Source organism: Cherax quadricarinatus, chromosome 46 (genome assembly GCF_038502225.1).
Source record: "Cherax quadricarinatus isolate ZL_2023a chromosome 46, ASM3850222v1, whole genome shotgun sequence".
Classification (NCBI taxonomy): Eukaryota; Metazoa; Arthropoda; class Malacostraca; order Decapoda; family Parastacidae; genus Cherax; species Cherax quadricarinatus.
Window position 1 is genome coordinate 11,453,173 of NC_091337.1, and position 19,948 is coordinate 11,473,120.

A 19,948-nucleotide genomic window follows, 5' to 3' on the forward strand; every position below is an offset into this window, starting at 1 on the left:
ATATCAGTGTCGAATAACCTTAATATTCTTGTCACTTCATTTCTGTGACATGATATGGATGCATTTTCTTTGTTCTTATTGTGAGTTATTCGTTTCAATGTATCGGGGGTAGGGTGTGTGTGTGTGTGTGTGTGTGTGTGTGTGTGTGTGTGTGTGTGTGTGTGTGTGTGTGTGTGTGTGTGTGTGTGTGTGTGTGTGTGTGTATGTTGTCTATGATCGCCACTCATCACATGTGTGGTGAGTGCTACGTGAGTGGTGATGAGTGTCTCTTCGTGTGTGAGTGATCCGTGAGTGGTGTTTAACTAGTGCCTCCCACTCCCTCAGTGGGTGGGTGAGTGGGTGCTGGAACCACCATCGACACAGGCCGCCACTACACGCACCCCGCCGCCACTCTTCCACCCCGCCACTGCTGCCGCCACCGCTGATGCCACCTCCGCCTCCGTGGTCAAGCTTGCCTTTACTCCTGCGGTAATTATATACTTCTGTTTTCCTGGTATCACCTGAGGCTTGCTTCCCTGTGTTCGTTCCCTGTGGGATCCACATATCCTGCTGCTGGCAATAGTCAAGACATGTTGCTCAACAAACGTTTCTTGGGGCAACGTTTCGCTCAATGTAGAGCTTTAACGCGACTTGATTATTAGGCTCTACACAGGGCGAAACATTAAAGCTTGTTCTGCAACGTTTCTCTCTTCTTCATCACCCCGTTGTGGTTGGCGGACTTGTTAAAAACGTGTTTCATGTGGGAGGTATTGTGTTGTGTTGACCAGAGTGTATGGTGTTAACTGCTGTGTTTTGTGTGTTATAACACTCAGTGCCCGAGTACCAAGTATCATGTTGTGTTACCTGAGTGTATGGTGGTAACTGCTGTGTTTTGTGTGTTATAATACTCAGTGGCCGAGTACCAAGTATCATGTTGTGTTGACAAGGACACACTCCCAAACTTCCACTGGGACAATATTTGTGTCAGTGTAGAGCTTTATCAAGCCATTACTGGGTAAGCTCTACTGTGAACACTTTACTTCACGGTTTTTCATAGAGTAAATACACTGAGAAGAATGCAGAAATTGAGAACCCGCTTTACAAGATACAAAACCACGGTGGGAGTTGATTGATAGCTCTAGGCCTTTCTTGTTGCAATCAACACATCAGGAGTTTATAATATTGCAGAAAAGATGGTGAAGTTGAAGTAAATACGATCAGAGGAATGTTGTGATAGTTCAAGCAGACACACACGTTCCCTCTGATCGTACTTGCTTCAACACCCTCCTCTTGTCTGCAGTATTGCAAGCTCCTGATATGTTGATTGCAACACGAAAGGCCTAGAGCTATCATTCAACTCCGCCCTTGTTTGTTTTGCACACTGAGAAGTGTATGTCTCTCAGTATATTTATACTGACAGTTCAGTCCCTGTTTTAAGTTTTAAAGTATTCTTGACCGGTGGTGAACAGGTTACATAACCGTCGTACAGTCGATAGGCTTTAAACCACATTAACCTAACCACCGGTACTAGACGTGTTGCCACGCCTACCATACCTTTCAATCCTGCAAAAATGCACATGGGAATTTTTCCCACTAGTTAGGTTACCATATATAGAAATTTTGTTGTGGTTGTAGTAAGGAACAGTGTTACTTGTCTGATGATTGGCTTGTGTTGCGGTGTTACTTGTCTGATGATTGGCTTGTGTTGCGGTGTTACTTGTCTGATGATTGGCTTGTGTTGCGGTGTTACTTGTCTGATGATTGGCTTGTGTTTCGGTGTTACTTGTTTGATGATTGGCTTGTGTGTTGCGGTGTTGCTTGGTTGATGATTGGCTTGTGTGTTGCGATGTTGCTTGGTTGATGATTGGCTTGTGTGTTGCGGTGTTGCTTGGTTGATGATTGGCTTGTTTACTGATTGTTGACGGTGTGTTGCGATGTTGCCAGGTGCATCCAAGCTTGTTTTGCCGTTGATATTTTTATGGTGGTACCTTGATGCTACTAGTGGGCTCTTGATCTTCCTCACATCAAACCTTACAACGTCGCATCCCCTCCCCCCCATTCCCAACCCCGGCACTGCTTCCTGGTTACGAGTTACTACCCTGTGTGTGTCAGTGTACTCATATGTGGTTGCAGGAGTTGAGTCACAGCTCCTGGTAAATATATATATATATATATATATATATATATATATATATATATATATATATATATATATATATATATATATATATTAGTGTGGGAGAGGACTTTAAAATATGTATTTAGTGTGGAGAGGTATATTTCTATGTATATACACCAAGAGGTATATATCTGTGTATATATACCAAGAGGGCCTGGTGGTTAACGCTCTCGCTTCACACGGTGAGGGCCTGGGTTCGATTCCCAGCCAGAGTAGAAACATTGGACGTGTTTCTTTCCACCTGTTGTCTATGTTTCCCATCAGTAAAATGGGTACCTGGGTGTTAGTCGACTGGTGTGGGTCGCATCCTGGGACACTGACCTAAGGAGGCCTGGTCACAGACCGGGCCGCGCGGGCGTTGACCCCCGGAACTCTCTCCAGATAAACTCCAGATAAACTCCAGGTATGTAACTTAGGGATTAAAGTAATCGTGAATAAGCCACATGCAGTCGATAGGCTTTAAACCTAGCAAAAGATCATTTTTTTCCACCTTGAAGCCTAATTAATGGGTGTGGAAAAAGGTGGAAGGCGTAGTTGTAGGGCATACGTGGAGGGCGTAGGTGGAGGACGTAGTTGGAGAGAGGATCGCCGTAAAACATTGCCGCCGTCCGTGCGTCTCCACATCCCCACTTGACCCAGTTCGACTCTCACCGCTTCTCTAAATAGGTCATGGTGAATGTAATAAAAGTTGTGTTTAATGTAAAACATCACTAATACTGTTCTCAGGGTTGAAGTTGTTAGCAGTGTTACTACACTGTCAGCAGGAAGTTGTCAGCAGTGTTACTACACTGTCAGCAGGAAGTTGATAGCAGTGTTACTACACTGTCAGCAGGAAGTTGTTAGCAGTGTTACTACACTGTCAGCAGGAAGTTGTTAGCAGTGTTACTACACTGTCAGCAGGAAGTTGTTAGCAGTGTTACTACACTGTCAGCAGGAAGTTGTTAGCAGTGTTACTACACTGTCAGCAGGAAGTTGTTAGCAGTGTTACTACACTGTCAGCAGGAATTTGTTAGCAGTGTTACTACACTGTCAGCAGGAAGTTGTTAGCAGTGTTACTACACTGTCAGCAGGAAGTTGTTAGCAGTGTTACTACACTGTCAGCAGGAAGTTGTTAGCAGTGTTACTACACTGTCAGCAGGAAGTTGTTAGCAGTGTTACTACACTGTCAGCAGGAAGTTGTTAGCAGTGTTACTACACTGTCAGCAGGAAGTTGTTAGCAGTGTTACTACACTGTCAGCAGAAAGTTGTTAGCAGTGTTACTACACTGTCAGCAGAAAGTTGTTAGCAGTGTTACTACACTGTCTGAAGTATGAATGAAATGTTTATAATTCACCGTCAACTTTCTCATATTCAGTTTCCGGTTCCCAAGTACGTGGGAAGAGTGAACGGGAGTCCCACGATAATGTGGGGGGAGCAGATTAACACTGGACGAGCCACTCCATACCTCTCTCTCCTCCCCAGGTGACCTACCTCCCTGGAAGCTCTTTAAGAGTATATCCTAGGATATACTCTTAAAGAGAGTATATCCTCGAACATTTCTGTGTGGCCTAGTTTTTATTTTTAGGTGTGGACAACCTTGGTGTAGTAGGGCAGCGGATGTTGGACCTCTGAGTGGGTCTTCATCTGATAAGACCGGGGACAATGTCTTGTGTCCTGATGAATAAAACACCACCACCACCGTCTTACTGGAAGTAGTGTAGAATATACCTAGTGACGACCAGGGGTGCCATGGGCTTCTTCTTGGGGTTAGAAAGTTTGTTTTGGTGTGGAACTGGCTGCCCTAATTGGAGAGGAGATAGTCACAGGATGGTCAGAAAGTGAAGTGGGTTGGATAAGGTGGTGATTGAAGCATATTTAATACACAGCTTCAAGAGTGGGTATGATTCACGGACGAATGCCAGAAAGCAGCATTGGTGGTTGGAGGTAGTCTAGGGGACAGAGTCTGCAGCTGAGACTCGACCCACCCCCCCGCAAGCTGGGCACCATTGGTTGCTTGTGATGTGTCTTCCCAAGAGGAAGGGGGAAGGGGTGGTTATGTGCTTAAGAGTATGTGGAGGGAGGGAGGGAGGGAGGGGTGTCTGTGTGCCTCAGTCTGTGGAGCAAGGGGGCTGTGTACTTCAGTCTGTGGAACAATGGGGCTGTATACTTCGGAGTCTGTGGAGCAAAGGGGCTGTGTCATTCAGAGCCTGTGGAACAAGGGGGCTGTGTACTTCAGAGTCTGTGGAGGAAGGAGGGGGGGCTGGGTTGTGTACCTCAGGGTCTGTGGGGACTAGGTGGTGGTGGTGTGGGCTTCAGGGTCTGTACGGACAGGGTGGTGGTGATGTGGGCCTCAGGGTCTGTGGGGGACAGGGTGGTGGTGGTGTGGGCTTCAGGGTCTGTGGGGGACAGGGTGGTGGTGGTGTGGGCTTCAGGGTCTGTGGGGGACAGGGTGGTGGTAGTGTGGGTTTCAGGGTCTGTGGGGAACTGGGTGGTGGTGGTGGTGTGGGCTTCAGGGTCTGTGGGGGACAGGGTGGTGGTGGTGTGGGCTTCAGGGTCTGTGGGGGACTGGGTGGTGGTGGTGTGGGTTTCAGGGTCTGTGGGGGACTGGGTGGTGGTGGTGGTGTGGGCTTCAGGGTCTGCGGGGGACAGGGTGGTGGTGGTGTGGGCTTCAGGGTCTATGGGGGACATGGTGGTGGTGGTGTGGGCCTCAGGGTCTGTGGGGGACAGGGTGGTGGTGGTGTGGGCTTCAGGGTCTGTGGGGGACAGGGTGGTGGTGGTGTGGGCTTCAGGGTCTGTGGGGGACAGGGTGGTGGTGGTGTGGGCTTCAGGGTCTGTGGGGGACTGGGTGGTGGTGGTGTGGGTTTCAGGGTCTGTGGGGGACTGGGTGGTGGTGGTGGTGTGGGCTTCAGGGTCTGTGGGGGACAGGGTGGTGGTGGTGTGGGCTTCAGGGTCTATGGGGGACAGGGTGGTGGTGGTGTGGGCTTCAGGGTCTGTGGGGGACTGGGTGGTGGTGGTGTGGGTTTCAGGGTCTGTGGGGGACTGGGTGGTGGTGGTGTGGGCTTCAGGGTCTGTGGGGGACAGGGTGGTGGTGGTGTGGGCTTCAGGGTCTATGGGGGACAGGGTGGTGGTGGTGTGGGCCTCAGGCTCTGTGGGGGACAGGGTGGTGGTGGTGTGGGCTTCAGGGTCTGTGGGGGACAGGGTGGTGGTGGTGTGGGCTTCAGGGTCTATGGGGGACAGGGTGGTGGTGGTGTGGGCTTCAGGGTCTGTGGGGGACTGGGTGGTGGTGGTGTGGGCTTCAGGGTCTGTGGGGGACAGGGTGGTGGTGGTGCGGGCTTCAGGGTCTATGGGGGACAGGGTGGTGGTGGTGTGGGCCTCAGGCTCTGTGGGGGACAGGGTGGTGGTGGTGTGGGCTTCAGGGTCTGTGGAGGACAGGGTGGTGGTGGTGTGGGCCTCAGGGTCTGTGGGGGACAGGGTGGTGGTGGTGTGGGCTTCAGGGTCTGTGGGGGACAGGGTGGTGGTGGTGTGGGCCTGAGGCTCTGTGGGGGACAGGGTGGTGGTGGTGTGAGCCTCAGGCTCTGTGGGGGACAGGGTGGTGGTGGTGTGGGCCTGAGGCTCTGTGGGGGACAGGGTGGTGGTGGTGTGGGCCTCAGGCTCTGTGGGGGACAGGGTGGTGGTGGTGTGGGCCTCAGGCTCTTTGGGGGACAGGGTGGTGGTGGTGGTGTGGGCCTCAGGCTCTGTGGGGGACAGGGTGGTGGTGGTGTGGGCTTCAGGGTCTGTGGGGGACAGGGTGGTGGTGGTGTGGGCCTCAGGCTCTGTGGGGGACAGGGTGGTGGTGGTGGTGTGGGCCTCAGGCTCTGTGGGGGACAGGGTGGTGGTGGTGTGGGCTTCAGGGTCTGTGGGGGACAGGGTGGTGGTGGTGTGGGCCTCAGGCTCTGTGGGGGACAGGGTGGTGGTGGTGGTGTGGGCCTCAGGCTCTGTGGGGGACAGGGTGGTGGTGGTGTGGGCCTCAGGCTCTGTGGGGGACAGGGTGGTGGTGGTGTGGGCCTCAGGCTCTGTGGGGGACAGGGTGGTGGTGGTGTGGGCCACAAGAGTCTGTAGTAAATTACTGAGTTATAAATATGACTTAATTATGCATGACGCTCATGAACTTGAGGAAGAAGGAGGGAAATGGTGGTGATGTCACGAAACCAGGTGAGTGGGGTGGGTGGAGGAGGACGGGGGATGGTGGAGGAGGACGGGGGATGGTGGAAGAAAGGAGATGGCTGTAGAAGGGTGGGAGGAGTTTGGAGGGTTGTGGTGGTGGGGGAGGGGCAGGCTGACGTGGTTGTGGTTACTGTGGTGTAGCTTCAGGGTCAAACACTCACATCCTTACCTTTGATGGGTTTCGAGAGTTTTTTCAAGCTAGTGTGGGTGGTTGTCCTTTCCCAGTGTTGGCGTAGTGTACTAAACACCACTTGTTGACGTGTACTCCCTCATATTATTTTGTGATCTTTGTGATGTTGAGTTGGTTGTGCTGATGGTAGGCGGACGGTGGTGTTTGGGTGTTTGTGTGAGTAATAGTGATGAGTGAGCACCAACTTATCACATTGATGGTGACTAAGCAGCTGTAGTAAACACCAGCTGCGACACATGATCATAAGGGAGCTTTCATCACCTGGTTATGTGAGAACCACCTCTCTCCATTATGTTCTTTAATACTGGCATTACTTTTCCCCTCATTATATTACGCTGTGAACAGTTCTTTGTGTAGCAAATAAAACAAAATATACCCTTAACAAAGTGAAAGTTTCAGTACCCCAAGACACGGTCCTGGCGCCTCGGCTATGTCTCTTCCTCACATCAGACATAAATAAAAACACAAGCCACAGCTTTGTATCATTCTTTGCAGACGATGCAAAACTTAGCATGAAAGTCGTCTCGGTAGAGAACACAAAAAAAATGAAATGTAAGTTGTGAATTGTTCCAGCCAGAATATTGAGGGTTGTAAATTGTTCCAGCCAGAATATTGAGGGTTGTAAATTGTTCCAGCCAGAATATTGAGGGTTAGTTGTGAATTGTTCCAGCCAGAATATCGAGGGTTGTGAATTGTTCCAGCCAGAATATCGAGGTTTAGTTGTGAATTGTTCCAGCCAGAATATCGAGGGTTGTAAATTGTTCCAGCCAGAATATCGAGGTTTAGTTGTGAATTGTTCCAGCCAGAATATCGAGGTTTACTTGTGAATTGTTCCAGCCAGAATATCGAGGTTTAGTTGTGAATTGTTCCAGCCAGAATATCGAGGTTTAGTTGTGAATTGTTCCAGCCAGAATATCGAGGGTTAGTTGTGAATTGTTCCAGCCAGAATATCGAGGGTTAGTTGTGAATTGTTCCAGCCAGAATATCGAGGTTTAGTTGTGAATTGTTCCAGCCAGAATATCGAGGGTTAGTTGTGAATTGTTCCAGCCAGAATATTGAGGGTTAGTTGTGAATTGTTCCAGCCAGAATATTGAGGGTTAGTTGTGAATTGTTCCAGCCAGAATATTGAGGGTTAGTTGTGAATTGTTCCAGCCAGAATATCGAGGTTTAGTTGTGAATTGTTCCAGCCAGAATATTGAGGGCTGTGAATTGTTCCAGCCAGAATATCGAGGGTTAGTTGTGAATTGTTCCAGCCAGAATATCGAGGGTTAGTTGTGAATTGTTCCAGCCAGAATATCGAGGGTTAGTTGTGAATTGTTCCAGCCAGAATATCGAGGGTTAGTTGTGAATTGTTCCAGCCAGAATATCGAGGGTTGTGAATTGTTCCAGCCAGAATATCGAGGGTTAGTTGTGAATTGTTCCAGCCAGAATATCGAGGGTTAGTTGTGAATTGTTCCAGCCAGAATATCGAGGGTTAGTTGTGAATTGTTCCAGCCAGAATATCGAGGGTTGTGAATTGTTCCAAGAAGAATACCGAGTGTTAGTTGTGAATTGTTCCAGCCAAAATATTGAGGGTTGTGAATTGTTCTAGCCAGAATAATTAAGGGTTAGTTGTGAATTATTCCAGCCACGGTTTCGTAAGTTAGTTTTCCATTGTCATGGTGGTAGAAAATAATGTGGTGTTCAGTGGGGACAAATTCCAGCAGCAACCAGGTAATCGAAAGGAAGACCTACCTGCATACCTAGGAAAACTTTGGAAATGGGTCACAGGTAAATCACAGGTAGCCGTATGTTATTTTGTAGTTACCTTCTAGCACTTCTGAGATGACTCCTGCTGGAGGCTGTGATCAGTGCCATGACTGCTGCTGGAGGCTGTGATCAGTGTCATGACTGCTGCTGGAGGCTGTGATCAGTGCCATGACTCCTGCTGGAGGCTATCTTCAGTGCCATGACTCCTTCTGGAGGCTGTCATCAGTGTCATGACTCCTGCTGGAGGCTGTCATCAGTGCCGTGACTCCTGCTGGAGGCTGTCATCAGTGTCATGACTCCCGCTGGAGGCTGTCATCATTGTCATGACTCCTGCTGGAGGCTGTCATCAGTGTCATGACGCTGTCACTAGTGTCATATTGACACTACACCGCGAGGAAGGCGCTAATGAAGGTGCCGGTAACGTGTGTGCAGCACAGCGGCATTTAGGGCGCTCACACAAACAATTTAAGATTATAAACACTTAAACATCTCACCGCAGTTTACCTGTAACATAAGTGTGATCAACCTGGCTATTACTGGTGATGGTGTGCAAGAGCACGTACTCATCACAGCCTGGTCGATCAAGCTCCTTGTCCTCCACGAACTGTTACAGCCTCAGCTTGGAGACTTCTACTGTTGTTCCAGCACTGTTTCTTGTATCTGTTGACACCATCTTTACATGGAAGCGCTAAACACGTAGGAGTCATATAGCGCACGGGAAATGGCGGGGGGGGGGGGAATTCAGGTTCGATCCAAGGAAGGGAGAGAGAAGTTCATTACCTTGGATCAGAACCCTCCCTTGAGGCACACCTTGTTGAATATTTATTATGTTAAAGGTGCTCAAAACCCGTATGGGTCGTACAGAGCTAGGGAGGAAAGGAAGACCAGCTGCGAGAGCCTTCAGGACCATGATGGTCTACCTTGGAGACCAGTAGGTAGAAGAGTCTCTGACCACGGATGTTGGCAGTGTTCTCTGTACCTGTGAGCACCCTTGTTCTTCATTGCCTTTATTCTGGATTCCACTAAGTTGTTAGTGTATGCAGCGGGCTACCTAACTAGTTTCTTCTCTACAGTACATTCTTAGTACTACCAGGAGGTTCCAGTATTTTAGGATATTGGTACCGTCTTCAGCTCTCACATTGAAGGGAGCCCAGGATCGATCCCCGGCACGGGTGAAACATTGACTATGTTTCCTTACATATGTTGTTCCTGGCCAGCGCGTCGGTCTAGAGTTTTATGAGACTCTGATCGCTGGTTCTATCCCCACCCGTTTGTCAATTGTCAATTGTGTCATTACGATTTCGTGAGTCATGATGATGGCTTTGAGGGGACTTGAGCTAGAGCTAGTCACGGCCACGCTTGTGGGAGATTCGTCTGTAAAAACTTGCATTGGTGGTCACAGTTGTGCATATGCTAACCTTCCTATGGTGTAGAAATATACCTAGTTGGATGAATCTTGTAGCCAGCTGGCCCAGTGGCTAGCGCGTAGGTCTGGAGTTTTATGACTCTGATGGCGAGTTCTATCCCTGCCCGTGGTATGGCCTGTTCACCTAGTAGTAAATAGATAACTGGGTGTTAGCCAAAGGGTGTGGGTCGCATCCTGGGGGACATTGTGATTAACCTAAGTTTCGTGAAATGCTCTACAAAACCAGAGGCTTCTGTACATTGTCAGTGATGTCTGTAGCAGTGGTGTCATGTACATGTAGAAATTATTATTATTATTATTATTATTATTCGTGGAGGATGGGATGAGCCACGTGTACACACATTTATAGTTCAGACATGACTGATGACACCTGGAGAGTGATGTGGCTTTATTATTCGGTAGTTACTTCAGCAGCAGAGGAGAGAGTTTTCCATGGTACCTAACGTGGTTAGGTCAGCACACGACCTTAGATTCTTGAAAAGTCATTTTCAGGACACGGAGAAGGCTTGCGGGGGGGGGGGGGTGAGTGGAGGAGTAGTTCCCACTTTGTGAACGGCCTTGCTGGGGGTTCCCACACTCCCCACTGCTTCCACCACCACCCCTCCCATCAGGCGGTATAAACACTTGATCTTCCCCACTCTCACCCCCATTAAGAACACTCCCAACGTCTCCCCCCTCTCACTCCTTCCCTCAGGATTACCTGAGTGTTTAACTTTGTTAGGTTGAAATCCTATCACTTACACCTGGATCTTTAAAGCTATGTATCAACAGTACGTGGGTAAGTATTGCTACATAGCACCTCTACACTCACAGCAGAAATACTTTAATCTTTAAAATACAGATTAGAGTAAAATCTCTGTGTATTTACGTGAAGATATATATATACACCTTACACTGTATATACACAGATATATACACATCTCCCAACATACATTCACTGAGTTTATACACCAGACAGGTACATATGAAGAGATGGACACACCTGCCGTTGTGCGTATATATATATATATATATATATATATATATATATATATATATATATATATATATATATATATATATATATATATATATATATATCCACGTCATACATTTGTGTCGGGATATGAGCTAAGTGTGTAATGTAAACATAGGAAACCAGCTGCCTAGCCCACTGTTTGTTTGCTCTCTCTCTCTCTCTCTCTCTCTCTCTCTCTCTCTCTCTCTCTCTCTCTCTCTCTCTCTCTCTCTCTCTCTCTCTCTCTCTCTCTCTCTCTCTCTCTCTCAAGGAAGATAAGGGGGATAATAGGAGGAAGGGAGATATAAAGAGGATGATAGGAACAATGAAGAAGGTGCAGAAGGGAGGTGACGTGTGAGGTCTCAGCTAACACCAAGATGCTCTTAAACTGTTTGGTTCCCACCCACCGTCACCTGCTTACCTCTCTCCCTTTCCTAGCCTTACCCTCCTCTCCCTTCCATCACCGTCACCTGCTTACCTCTCTCCCTTTCCTAGCCTTACCCTCCTCTCCCTTCCATCACCGTCACCTGCTTACCTCTCTCCCTTTCCTAGCCTTACCCTCCTCTCCCTTCCATCACCGTCACCTGCTTACCTCTCTCCCTTTCCTAGCCTTACCCTCCTCTCCCTTCCATCACCGTCACCTGCTTACCTCTCTCCCTTTCCTAGCCTTACCCTCCTCTCCCTTCCATCACCGTCACCTGCTTACCTCTCTCCCTTTCCTAGCCTTACCCTCCTCTCCCTTCCATCACCGTCACCTGCTTACCTCTCTCCCTTTCCTAGCCTTACCCTCCTCTCCCTTCCATCACCGTCACCTGCTTACCTCTCTCCCTTTCCTAGCCTTACCCTCCTCTCCCTTCCATCACCGTCACCTGCTTACCTCTCTCCCTTTCCTAGCCTTACCCTCCTCTCCCTTCCATCACCGTCACCTGCTTACCTCTCTCCCTTTCCTAGCCTTACCCTCCTCTCCCTTCCATCACCGTCACCTGCTTACCTCTCTCCCCTTTCCTAGCCTTACCCTCCTCTCCCTTCCATCACCGTCACCTGCTTACCTCTCTCCCTTTCCTAGCCTTACCCTCCTCTCCCTTCCATCACCGTCACCTGCTTACCTCTCTCCCTTTCCTAGCCTTACCCTCCTCTCCCTTCCATCACCGTCACCTGCTTACCTCTCTCCCTTTCCTAGCCTTACCCTCCTCTCCCTTCCATCACCGTCACCTGCTTACCTCTCTCCCTTTCATAGCCTTACCCTCCTCTCCCTTCCATCACCGTCACCTGCTTACCTCTCTCCCTTTCCTAGCCTTACCCTCCTCTCCCTTCCATCACCGTCACCTGCTTACCTCTCTCCCTTCCCTAGTCTTACTCTCCTCTCCCTTCCATCACCTCTCCCCTTACACCCCATTTATCCCTCCCCTCAGCACGTTCTTGGGGTCACATGAAGATTTCTCTCTCTCTCTCTCTCTCTCTCTCTCTCTCTCTCTCTCTCTCTCTCTCTCTCTCTCTCTCTCTCTCTCTCTCTCTCTCTCTCTCCATCCTTTCGCCGCCCATCTCTTCTTTCCTCTATGCCTCTCTTTTTTCTCTCTCTGCCTCTCTTTTTCCCTCCCTGCCTCTTCTTCCCTTCTTGCCTCTCCGCTTCCCTCCCTACCTATCCGCTTCCCTCCCTGCCTCTCCTCTTCCCTCACTGCCTCCTCTTCCCTCCCTGCCTCCCCTCTTCCCCTGCCTCTCCTCTTCCCCTGCCTCTCCTCTTCCCCTGCCTCTCCTCTTCCCCTGCCTCTCCTCTTTCCCTGCCTCTCCTCTTCCCCTGCCTCTCCTCTTCCCCTGCCTCTCCTCTTCCCCTGCCTCTCCTCTTCCCTCCCTGCCTCTCCTCTTCCCTCCCTGCCTCTCCTCTTCCCTCCCTGCCTCTCCTCTTCCCTCCCTGCCTCTCCTCTTCCCTCCCTGCCTCTCCTCTTCCCTCCCTGCCTCTCTTCTTCCCTCCCTGCCTCTCCTCTTCCCTCCCTGCCTCTCTTCTTCCCTCCCTGCCTCTCCCCTCCCTGCCTCTCCTCTTCCCTCCCTGCCTCTCCTCTTCCCTCCCTGCCTCTCGTCTTCCCTCCTGCCTCTCCTCTTTCCCTGCCTCTCTTCTTCCCTCCCTGCCTCTCCTCTTCCCTCCCTGCCTCTCCTCTTCCCTCCCCTCCCTCTCCTCTTCCCTTCCTGCCTCCTCTTCCCTCCTGCCTCCTCCTCTTCCCTCCTGCCTCCTCTTCCCTCCCTGCCTCCCTCTTCCCCTCCCCTGCCTCTCCTTTTCCCCTGCCTTTCCTCTTCCCACCTGCCTCTGCCTCTTCCCTCCCCTGCCTCTCCTCTTCCCCTGCCTCTCCTCTTCCTTCTCCATGCCTCCTCTTCCTTCCCTCCCTGCCTCTCTTCTTCCCTCCTGCCTCTCTTCTTCCCTCCCTGCTCTCCTCTTCCCTCCCCTGCCTCTCCTCTTCCCTCCCTGCTCCTCCTCTTCCCACCCTGCCTCTCCTCTTCCCTCCCTGCCTCTCTTCTTCCCTCCCTGCCTCTCCTCTTCCCTCCCTGCCTCTCTTCTTCCCTCCCTGCCTCTCTTCTTCCCACCCTGCCTCTCCTCTTCCCACCCTGCCTCGCCTCTTCCCTCCCTGCCTCTCTTCTTCCCTCCTGCCTCCTCCTCCTTCTTCCTCCCTGCCTCTCTTCTTCCCTCCTGCCTCTCTTCTTCCCTCCCTGCCTCTCCTCTTCCTCCCCTGCCTCTCTTCTTCCCTCCCCTGCCTCTCCTCTTCCCCTGCCTTCCCTCTTCCCCTGCCTCTCCTCTTTCCCTGCCTCTCCTCTTTCCCTGCCTCTCCTCTTCCCCTGCCTCTCCTCTTCCCCTGCCTCTCCTCTTCCCCTGCCTCTCCTCTTTCCCTGCCTCTCCTCTTCCCCTGCCTCTCCTCTTCCCCTGCCTCTCCTCTTTCCCTGCCTCTCCTCTTCCCCTGCCTCTCCTCTTTCCCTGCCTCTCCTCTTCCCCTGCCTCTCCTCTTCCCCTGCCTCTCCTCATCCCCTGCCTCTCCTCTTCCCTCCTGCCTCCTCTTCTTCCTCCCTCCTCCTCCTCTTCCTCCTCCTCCTCTCTTCCCTCCCTGCCTCTCCCCTCCCCGCCACTCCTCTTCCCTCCTGCCTCCTCCTCTTCCTCCCTGCCTCTCTTCTTCCCTCACTGCCTCTCTTCTTCCCTCCCAGCCTCTCCTCCTTCCCTCCCTGCCTCTCTTCTTCACCTGCCGTGCCTCCTCTTCCTTCTCCCTGCCTCCTCTTCCTTCTCCCTGCCTCCTCTTCCTTCTCCCTGCCTCCTCTTCCTTCTCCCTGCCTCCTCCTTTTCCTCCCTGCCTCCTCTTCCCTCCCTGCCTCTCCTCTTCCCTCCCTGCTCCTCTTCCCCCTTCCCTCCTGCCTCTCCTCTTCCCTCCCTGCCTCTCTTCTTCCCTCCCTGCCTCTCCTCTTCCCTCCCTGCCTCTCTTCTTCCCTCCCTGCCTCTCCTCTTCCCTCCCTGCCTCTCTTCTTCCCTCCTTGTTGTTTACGTCACGTCATGGGCAGTCACTGTGCCATGACTGGGCACCACCTGAAGTTTCTCTCCCCTCGTTTGCACCGTCGTGAGGGGTTGTAGAGTGAGGTGGCGCCTTGCCTTAAACTCCCCTCCTTTCCCCTCCCTTCACACCTGCACACCACCTTGTGGCTTCCAGGTTTTCCCCCTTTCCTCTTCTTTAATGACCTCTTCCCCTTCCTTTATGACCTTCCCTACCTTCTTCCATGGTGACTACTATCTCTCTCTCTCCCCTCCCTCTCTTTCACTCGCTCGCTCCCTTCCTTCCTCCCTTCCTCCCTCCCTCCCTTCTTCCATTATCATCACCACAACTTCCTGCTGTCATCATCATCACCACAACTTCCTCCTGTCATTATCATCACCACAACTTCCTGCTGTCATTATCATCACCACAACTTCCTCCTGTCATCATCATCACCACAACTTCCTGCTGTCATCATCATCACCACAACTTCCTCCTGTCATTATCATCACCACAACTTCCTCCTGTCATCATCATCACCACAACTTCCTCCTGTCATCATCATCACTAACTTCCTCCTGTCATCATCACCACAACTTCCTCCTGTCATCATCATCACCACAACTTCCTCCTGTCATCATCATCATCACCTAACTTCCTCCTGTAATATCATCATCACCACAACTTCTCCTGTCATCATCATCACCACAACCTCCTGTCATCATCATCATACACACTACCATCCTGTCATCATCATCACCACAACTTCCTCCTGTCATTATCATCACCACAACTTCCTCCTGTCATCATCATCACCACAACTTCCTCCTGTCATCATCATCACCACAACTTCCTCCTGTCATCATCACCACAACTTCCTCCTGTCATCATCATCACCACAACTTCCTCCTGTCATCATCATCATCACCACAACTTCCTCCTGTCATCATCATCACCACAACTTCCTCCTGTCATCATCATCACCACAACTTCCTCCTGTCATCATCACCACAACTTCCTCCTGTCATCATCATCATCACCACAACTTCCTCCTGTCATCATCATCATCACCACAACTTCCTCCTGTCATTATCATTATGATGATGGTTATCTTCTTCCTTCCTTCCTTCCTAATTACGTTTCTTAAAATCTTTGTCAACATTGGTCACCAGAATACTCACCAAACATTGGTCACCAAAATACTCACCAAACATTGGTCACCAGAATACTCACCAAACATTGGTCACCAGAATACTCACCAAACATTGGTCACCAGAATACTCACCAAACATTGGTCACCAGAATACTCACCAAACATTGGTCACCAGAATACTCACCAAACATTCCTAACATTTACTTTGGGAAACACGTTTGTAATGTTGTGTTTGTGTGTGTTGAGTTGCAGCTTTTGGACCCAGTTCTCAGCTTTGGTAACATGTTTGGTCTGTGTTACTTTCAACGCAGCTCCTTGTTTTCCTAGGCCACTTCTTACCGTCTTTCTTGAGTCCGTGCTCAACCTACCTTCTTAATTAACTGGAGCATATTTCTCAGTTGGGTTAGATTATGCTAAGTTGAGTTAGGTTACTTTACGTTAACTTGCGTTAGGTTAGATTACGTTACGTTAACTTGGGTTAATTTAGGTAGGTTATATTACGGTAAGTTGGGTTAGGTTACGTTAAGTTAGGTTAGATTACGTTAAGTTGGGTTAGCTTAGGTTACGTTAAGGTAGATTAGGTTAAATTACATTTAGTTAGGTTAGGTTAGATTACGTTAAGTTAGGTTAGGGTACATTACGTTAAGTTGAATTAGATTAGGTTAGATTACGTTAAGTTAGGTTAGGGTACATTACGTTAAGTTAAATTAGATTAGGTTAGATTACGTTAAGTTAGGTTAAGGAGGTTTACGTTAGGTTAGCTTGTATATCCACAAAAATATAACCACTTATAACATACCACCACGAGGAAGGAAATATGAATATGAGATATAGGCGATAATAACTTGCGGGGTGCCAACAATATGAGATATAGGCGATAATAACTTGCGGGGTGCCAACAATATGAGATATAGGTGATAATAACTTGCGGGGTGCCAACAATATGAGATACAGGTGATAACTTGCGGGGTGCCAACAATATGAGATACAGGTGATAACTTGCGGGGTGCCAACAATATGAGATATAGGTGATAATAACTTGCGGGGTGCCAACAATATGAGATACAGGTGATAACTTGCGGGGTGCCAACAATATGAGATATAGGCGATAATAACTTGCGGGGTGCCAACAATATGAGATATAGGTGATAATAACTTGCGGGGTGCCAACAATATGAGATACAGGTGATAACTTGCGGGGTGCCAACAATATGAGATATAGGTGATAATAACTTGCGGGGTGCCAACAATAAATAAACTATGTCAGGCTTTCACTGTTTAAGCTGCTGTCGACAGTCCCATTTGACTGTCTTTATAACAGTGAGAGGATGTCCGTGATTAAGAGGACGAGTTGTTCTCTCTCTCTCTCTCTCTCTCTCTCTCTCTCTCTCTCTCTCTCTCTCTCTCTCTCTCTCTCTCTCTCTCTCTCTCTCTCTCTCTCATCATACCTCAGTTTATTTTAAAGTTCAGACTTATCTAAGGTAGACTTCCACCCTGCAGGATGCCACCCACAGTAGTCGACTACCACCCAGGTACCTAATTACTACTAGGTGAAGAGGGACAGTGGGTGTAAGGAAACGTTGTCAGTGTTTCCACCCGTGCTGGGGATTCAACCATGGTCACTCAGTACAAGAGCTGAGTGTGCTACCGAGTGAGGCACCTGCTCCCTCTGGTGCACTTTTTTCAGATATGTATATCTTGGATACCCTGATCAATCACTCCAACTTGTACATTGTCTTACCTTCCATGTGTCTCCCATGTCTTACCTTCCATGTGTCTCCCATGTCTTACCTTCCATGTGTCTCCCATGTCTTACCTTCCATGTGTCTCCCATGTCTTACCTTCCATGTGTCTCCCATGTCTTACCTTCCATGTGTCTCCCATGTCTTACCTTCCATGTGTCTCCCATGTCTTACATTCCATGTGTCTCCCATGTCTTACCTTCCATGTGTTTCCCATGTCTTACCTTCCATGTGTCTCCCATGTCTTACCTTCCATGTGTCTCCCATGTCTTACCTTCCATGTGTCTCCCATGTCTTACCTTCCATGTGTCTCCCATGTCTTACCTTCCATGTGTCTCCCATGTCTTACATTCCATGTGTCTCCCATGTCTTACGTTCCATGTGTCTCCTATGTCTTACCTTCCATGTGTCTCCCATGTCTTACCTTCCATGTGTCTCCCATGTCTTACCTTCCATGTGTCTCCCATGTCTTACCTTCCATGTGTCTCCATGTCTTACCTTCCATGTGTCTCCATGTCTTACCTTCCATGTGTCTCCATGTCTTACATTCCATGTGTCTCCCATGTCTTACGTTCCATGTGTCTCCTATGTCTTACCTTCCATGTGTCTCCCATGTCTTACCTTCCATGTGTCTCCCATGTCTTACCTTCCATGTGTCTCCCATGTCTTACCTTCCATGTGTCTCCCATGTCTTACCTTCCATGTGTTTCCCATGTCTTACCTTCCATGTGTCTCCCATGTCTTACCTTCCATGTGTCTCCCATGTCTTACCTTCCATGTGTCTCCCATGTCTTACCTTCCATGTGTCTCCCATGTCTTACCTTCCATGTGTCTCCCATGTCTTACCTTCCATGTGTTTCCCATGTCTTACCTTCCATGTGTCTCCCATGTCTTACCTTCCATGTGTCTCCCATGTCTTACGTTCCATGTGTCTCCTATGTCTTACCTTCCATGTGTCTCCCATGTCTTACCTTCCATGTGTCTCCCATGTCTTACCTTCCATGTGTCTCCCATGTCTTACCTTCCATGTGTCTCCCATGTCTTACCTTCCATGTGTCTCCCATGTCTTACCTTCCATGTGTCTCCCATGTCTTACCTTCCATGTGTTTCCCATGTCTTACCTTCCATGTGTCTCCCATGTCTTACCTTCCATGTGTCTCCCATGTCTTACGTTCCATGTGTCTCCTATGTCTTACCTTCCATGTGTCTCCCATGTCTTACCTTCCATGTGTCTCCCATGTCTTACCTTCCATGTGTTTCCCATGTCTTACCTTCCATGTGTCTCCCATGTCTTACCTTCCATGTGTCTCCCATGTCTTACCTTCCATGTGTCTCCCATGTCTTACCTTCCATGTGTCTCCCATGTCTTACATTCCATGTGTCTCCCATGTCTTACGTTCCATGTGTCTCCTATGTCTTACCTTCCATGTGTCTCCCATGTCTTACGTTCCATGTGTCTCGCATGTCTTACCTTCCGTGTGTCTCCCATGTCTTATCTTCCATGTGTTTCTTATATCTTATTTTCCATGTGTCTCTCCCACACATCACTTCATGCAGGTAAAACTCCTGTTCCTCTGTCATTCCTTATTCTGTCATCCATATTATATATTATTTTAGTGTAGCTTCCCTCCAGTCTCACTTCTGTCAGATGATCAGTCATAGGAGTATGTGGTCAGTGATTCTCGTGCGTGCATGCAGGCGCGCGTGGCATAAGGGGTGTTGGATGAGCGTGGGAGCGGAGGCAGCCACATAATCTGGCACTAGTGCCTCCTGACCCTCCCCCTCGCTTCTACCCTCAATACCTTTCCTGCCTTCTATACCACAACCACCATCACCATCTCCTCCCTCACCTTTCCTCCTCCCCCTCCCTCATTATCTCCCTTGCCTCTCCTGTGTATGGACGAGGTCATCCTGAGCGATGGTAATTCCCAGGTAATAGTAACTCTAGTCCTGCTGGAAGGAAACCTTTGATACTGCCATAATTGATGAACATTTAACTTAACACTTGAGGACACTTTCATTGCCCTGCTCAGGTTCCCAGCTCACACTGACACATTTAACACTCTGTGACCCATCCTCTGTCATGATATATGGCACCGTAAAAATAACTAACTTTGTTCAAATTGTTTATCACATGGTAGCACATTACTACGTGGTAGCACATTACTACATGGTAGCACATTACTACATGGTAGCACATTACTACATGGTAGCACATTACTACGTGGTAGCACATTACTACATGGTAGCACATTACTACATGGTAGCACGTTACTACATGGTAGCACATTACTACATGGTAGCACATTACTACATGGTAGCACATTACTACATGGTAGCACATTACTACATGGTAGCACATTACTACATGGTAGCACATTACTACATGGTAGCACGTTACTACATGGTAGCACGATACTACATGGTAGCACGTTACTACATGGTAGCACGTTACTACATGGTAGCACGTTACTACATGGTAGCACGTTACTACATGGTAGCACATTACTACATGGTAGCACATTACTACATGGTAGCACATTACTACGTGGTAGCACGTTACTACGTGGTAGCACGTTACTACGTGGTAGCACGTTACTACATGGTAGCACGTTACTACATGGTAGCACGTTACTACGTGGTAGCACGTTACTACATGGTAGCACGTTACTACATGGTAGCACGTTACTACATGGTAGCACGTTACTACATGGTAGCACGTTACTACATGGTAGCACGTTACTACGTGGTAGCACGTTACTACATGGTAGCACATTACTACATGGTAGCACGTTACTACATGGTAGCACATTACTACATGGTAGCACGTTACTACATGGTAGCACATTAC

At 49.2% G+C, this 19,948-nt stretch overlaps 1 protein-coding gene across 5 annotated transcripts in view; it reads left to right on the top strand.

Moving 5' to 3' along the window:
- Positions 1–19,948, top strand: part of Su(H) (recombining binding protein suppressor of hairless) — a 499,304-nt gene that overhangs the window by 266,209 nt on the left and 213,147 nt on the right. For 2 of the 5 annotated variants that reach the window (XM_053788048.2, XM_070094519.1), the window contains exon 2: positions 325–468. The exons of the other annotated variants lie outside the window; for them this stretch is intronic. In XM_053788048.2, coding sequence (XP_053644023.2) covers positions 325–468 — 144 coding nt within the window. The remainder of the gene's footprint in view (positions 1–324; positions 469–19,948) is intronic. 5 annotated transcript variants of the gene reach the window in all.